The sequence below is a fragment of the Gekko japonicus genome, unplaced genomic scaffold (assembly GCF_001447785.1).
Source record: "Gekko japonicus isolate JY-2015 unplaced genomic scaffold, Gekko_japonicus_V1.1 scaffold1313, whole genome shotgun sequence".
Taxonomy (NCBI): domain Eukaryota; kingdom Metazoa; phylum Chordata; class Lepidosauria; order Squamata; family Gekkonidae; genus Gekko; species Gekko japonicus.
Genome location: NW_015176011.1, coordinates 49,676 through 54,631, shown reverse-complemented (window position 1 = coordinate 54,631; position 4,956 = coordinate 49,676). Strand labels below are relative to the sequence as shown.

At 50.0% G+C, this 4,956-nt stretch overlaps 1 protein-coding gene across 1 annotated transcript in view; it reads left to right on the top strand.

The window, feature by feature from the left end:
• Positions 1 to 4,956, top strand: part of F8 (coagulation factor VIII) — a 44,021-nt gene that overhangs the window by 27,804 nt on the left and 11,261 nt on the right. The window contains exons 13-14 of the mRNA XM_015426522.1: positions 794 to 910; positions 1,870 to 1,941. Of these exons, the coding sequence (XP_015282008.1) occupies positions 794 to 910; positions 1,870 to 1,941 (189 nt within the window). The remainder of the gene's footprint in view (positions 1 to 793; positions 911 to 1,869; positions 1,942 to 4,956) is intronic.

Genomic DNA, 4,956 nt, shown 5'->3' with positions numbered 1-4,956 from the left:
GGACCGGCGGGATGGGGGGAAACTTACCTCCTCCTCCTGCTTCCTCCTCTTCCTGATAGGTGTGGAGCTCCCTCCCCCCCTCCCGCGAGTATCGCAGGTCCCGCCCCTTGTTCTTCATATTACAGATGGAAGGCAAAGAGAACAGGGACTTCCCTAAAGCCACCTTCATTGCTGATGGGAGAAAGGAACCAGGCCCTTCCTGTAGGCTGAGCCACTAAATCTGCTTCTCCCCCATCCCATGCCTGGCCTCAGTGCTAGAACTTATAAAATAACAATCAAGATTTGAAAATCAAAGCTGCTAAGAGCCAACATGCCCCCTCCCCTAACAAAGATTCTCTCTAGGCCCCTAGAGAGCCAGTTTGGTGACGTGGTTAAATGCGTGGACTCTAATCTGGGAGAACCGAGTTTGGTTCCCCACTCCTCCACTTGCAGCTGCTGGGTGACCTTGGGCAAGCCGTAGTTCTGTCAGAGCTGTCCTTGAAAGGGCAGTTCTGGAAAGAGCTCTCTCAGCCCCACCTGCCTCACAGGGTGTCTGTTGTGGGGAGGGGAAGGGAAAAGGAGTTTGTAAGCCGCTCTGAGACTCCCTTGGGTAGTGAAGGGCAGGGTATAAATCCAATCTCTTCTCTTCTTCTTCTTCCTATATATACCATCCACATCCAATCCGAACATCATATGAAAATGAATCACATGGTTTGCTTGGCTTTATGGGGCTCTGGGTGATTGGAACTCCAGGAATTTTGTACTCCAGTCCCAAGCAACCTAAAATGAGTCTCTCTTCTCTTCCTTGCTGCAGGTGCTTTTGCGACTGTGGAAATGCACCCATCCCACACTGGGATTTGGCGGGTGGAATGTGAGGTCAGTGAGCATGAGCAGGCTGGGATGAGCGCCCTCTTCCTGGTGTACGACCAGAGTGAGTAGCTCAGCATGTCAGTCCTCAAAGGTTGACACCTTCCACCACCCCCACCCCGGCTCTGTGCAACTCTAACAGTAGCACTGTTGGCTGAAAGCAATGTCCAAACTTTCTCCATTTGTTGCACTTCAGAGATGGGGAAAATATCTGGCTGTTCATTTATGTCTAAGATGCAACTAATAAAGGCACAGAGCCTCCGTCCGCTAAAAAGGTGACAATCAGACTGCGATGTACTCCATACGAGATGTTCTGGAGGCTGTGCTAGCTTTCTTTGGATGAAAGGGCAATGGAAACTTAGGGCCAGTTTCCACAAGATGGAGTTCACAGGCTGGGTATCCTGAACCCAGGGGTCATTTTGTAGAAAAAGTTCTTAAAGGTGCCACTGGACTGATTTGGACCGGGGGCTCGGGGGGGGGGAGCTCTGCAGCTTACCTGGCTGCTTCTTGCTCTGACTGAGGGCTGCTGGGAGCAGGGGGTGGGGCTTGTTGCATGTGCCCGCCCCCTGGGCTCTTTACTGCCAGAGCTCCGCTCCTGTGCGCTCCTGCAAGAAATGACCCCTGCCTGAACCTAAGCTGGGTCGGCCCTGGTTAGCACTTGGATGGGAGACTACCAAGGAAGTACAGGGTCGCAACGCAGAGGCGGGCAGTGGCAAACCACTTCTGAATGTCTGTTGCCTTGAAAACCCCATGAGGTCGCCATAGGTCATCTGTGACTTAACGCACTTTCTGCCGCCACCACCAGTGGGTCAATAAGCCAGCATCCATTTCCTCCCAAAGATATGATTCTCTGCCGCTGGCCTACAAAGGTCACCAATTGTAGCTGCGCCAGACAATTCAAATGCTAAGGGTGAATTGAAAATACAGTGCATCGTCTGTTGCAAGCTTCTCCAATGATGCTTGAAGCTCCGGGGAAAACCCACTGCCCAGTAAAATATATGTTCTCCCAACTTTTGTTTTCAGGGTGTCAAATTCCTCTGGGCCTAGCGTCTGGGACCATTGCCGACTCTCAGATCACAGCCTCAGATCACTATGGTAAGGTCCAGAATCGCAGTGCATTGATGGGATCCGGGTCTCTCTGCTGCACTTTGCAGCGTCTACTTATTTAGAAAAGAGTGATGCTTTTGTAGAACATACTGTCAGTCTCCTATTTTGAAAAGGGCCTCAAGTGTCTAATGCTCTAAGAAAGGGCAGAAACAATTGCAAAACGTGTCCCTGAATCTGACCGTTTGCAAAGGGATCCAAAACACCAAGCTCCCATTTAAGGTTTCTATCTAATTGTTTTCACCGCACACACACACACACACACAAATCTACAAAATCTCTGATAAACAGGTTCCACAAGGGCATTTCAACATTTGACTTATTCCAGCTGAGTACTTAATTTAGATTATTGGGATATGTTTTGTTGCTGTTACTCACCATTCGCTCTGTGCGCGCTCATTTCACCTAGTCAGTAGCAATGTGTCACTTGTTGTTTTGCCCTGCTCCTGACTCTCTCCCATCATGTTCAGTACAGCAGCAATAATACATGGTGTACTTACGGAGAGGCCAAAGGTACATAAAAATAGAAGCCACTTGGCTCTAGGAAGTATATTTAGCACATTTTGCTCGCACGTACAGGTTTTTTCTGCTCTATGGGAACAAGCTCCGCCAGTCGGATCTAGAAAGGGACTTGAAGAAACACTAATTGGCCAAGCACCTAAACAGTCTCAAAGCACCACCCTCCCAGGAGCAGTTTTTCAGCCTAAAAAGTAATTAATAGGTGTCCTGGAAAGGGGTGGAGCCAGGGCTTATTTTCTGGGGGGATGTGCCATAATTAGGGCTGCCAAATGCCCCCGGGGGGCGGAATTCCCCCCCGCTTTCGAGCCCCGATTTCCGCTCCTGCGGAATCGGGGCCCGGGGGAAATCCCACCCCCGTGTGCGCGTCACCCGGAAGTGACGTTGGGGGCGGGGCCACGCCATTTGAGGGGAAAACAAAGAGTTTTCAAATGGCTGCCCCCCCGCTCCTGGCCAAAAAACATTTGGCAACCCTAGCCATAATGGAGTTCTAGAACCTCTTCGACAACATTCTTTTAAAAATGTTTAAAAGTTCATGAGTTTTCAACATACAGACTGACAACTTCATTTCCCTCCTGAGAGTTCCGGCTCCTCTTTTTCCAAAAAAGCCCTGGGTGGAGCCATGCTGGATTTACCACGGATGATTCTCCCCTTCCCCACACACCCCTTTCTTTCCTCCTGTCCCCTTCAGCTCTGGAGCAGGGGAGGCCCTTAACTGGTTGCCAGCACTCTGGTTTGTAGGGCGCTACTGGAGAGGGCCCAGAGCAGCTTCCCTGCCCTCAGGGAAACAAACCCTTTTAAGTCAGGGTGTGCCCTGAGGTAGGACCAAATATGAGGTGTGAAGGAACCATGCAGAGTAGAAGAAAAGCGGTTTATTAAACAAATGCAAAAAGTTAGGTAAATAGGGGGAAAGTTATAAAAATGGGACAGAATTAATACAGGGGCACACAGTGCAAGTACAGAGGGCAAAGCTCACAAAGAAAAGAAGCTGGCTGGAAAACAACAAAGTTCCCTAACGCAACTGCCCTACCTAGTTCCTACTTCTGTGTCAGTTCCCAATTCCAATAGGTAAGACTCACCTCCAGGGGTAATTCCGTAGAAAAAGAGGCGCAGGGGCTCATTAGCATAACTCATTAGCATAACTCATTTGCATATGTCACACCCCCTGACATCACCGGAAGTGTGTCAGAGGGCAACACCCACTGCTCAGGCTCCACTGGACTGTTTTGGATTGCTAGCTATGGGGGGGGGGGATTTGCACAGATCTGCCCTCACAGAGGAGGGAGAGCTTATACCTGAATAAAACTTGGTCTTAAAAGCTGCCACTGGACTGTTTTGGATTGCTATCAGGGGGGGCTCTGCAACTTCCCTGGCTGCTTCTTGCTCCTCATGGCCCGGGGCTGCTGGGAGCAGGGGGCGGAGCTTGTTGTATGTGCCCGCCCCCTGGGCTCTTTACTGCTGGAGCTCCACTCCTGTGCGCTCCTGCAGGAAATGACCCCTGCTCACCTCACTGTGAGGCAAGGGACCAACTTCCCTCCAAAAGCAGCCTCACAGCTGCTCAGCTTCAGGGAGGGAAGCTTTCTGTCCAAACTCTACCTCCCCAACATTGATTGGTTCTGCTTTTCCCTCCATTTTGCCTCAGCCCAGTCATAAGGCTTGGAGGGTGCTTAGGTACTGTAGGCATGCTGGGAATTTTACCAAAGCATAGAAGAGAGGCTTCTTTGAGGCCTACAGGCCACTCATTCTTCAGCCCTAGGCCGAAAGGTTGTAAACAAACAAACAAGCAAACAAAAACGCACAGTGTTGAATGCTTAAATGTAAGGTGGCACAAAGAACATTCTAAAAATAATTTTAAGGCAGCTGGTCCACCAGGATCATGCGGACAAAAAGCTGTCAAAGAAATCAGTGTTTGCTTCAAGCTGGTTATGTGTGTCATTGGAAGAGTAAAAGGGGAAGGGAGGCGGACCTCACTCCACAGGGGCATAAAAAGTTTGCCTGTTTTGCTGTACACAACCCTAATGTGCTGTCTCCAGTGACGGCATTCAATTTATCACATGGCCGACTGCCGTTCCAGTTTGTCTTCCCTTTGAAATCGCTGCAACACTTCATGATTTGGACTGAAGTTAAAGCACGGGATGGCACTTCCTGCTTGATTTGTTTTTTTTCCCCTGTGCTGCTGCACCATTGCATCAATTAGACCTACCAAAGAGCTGATTCGTTTGTTAATTTAAAACTCAGTAAATGGGATAGCCCAGGCTAACCCTATCTCATCAGATCTCAGAAGCTAAGCAGGGTCGGCCCTGGTTAGTATTTGGATGGGACTGCAGGGGTCGTTTTGTAGAAAAAGAGCTAGGGGAACTCATTAGCATGACTCATTAGCATATGCCACACCCCCTGACATCACCGGAAGTGTGTCATAAGGCCACACACCCCGCCCCCAACGGTCCCGGCCGCCATCGGCCTTGCAGCTCTACTGCCGAGCCCCATGAG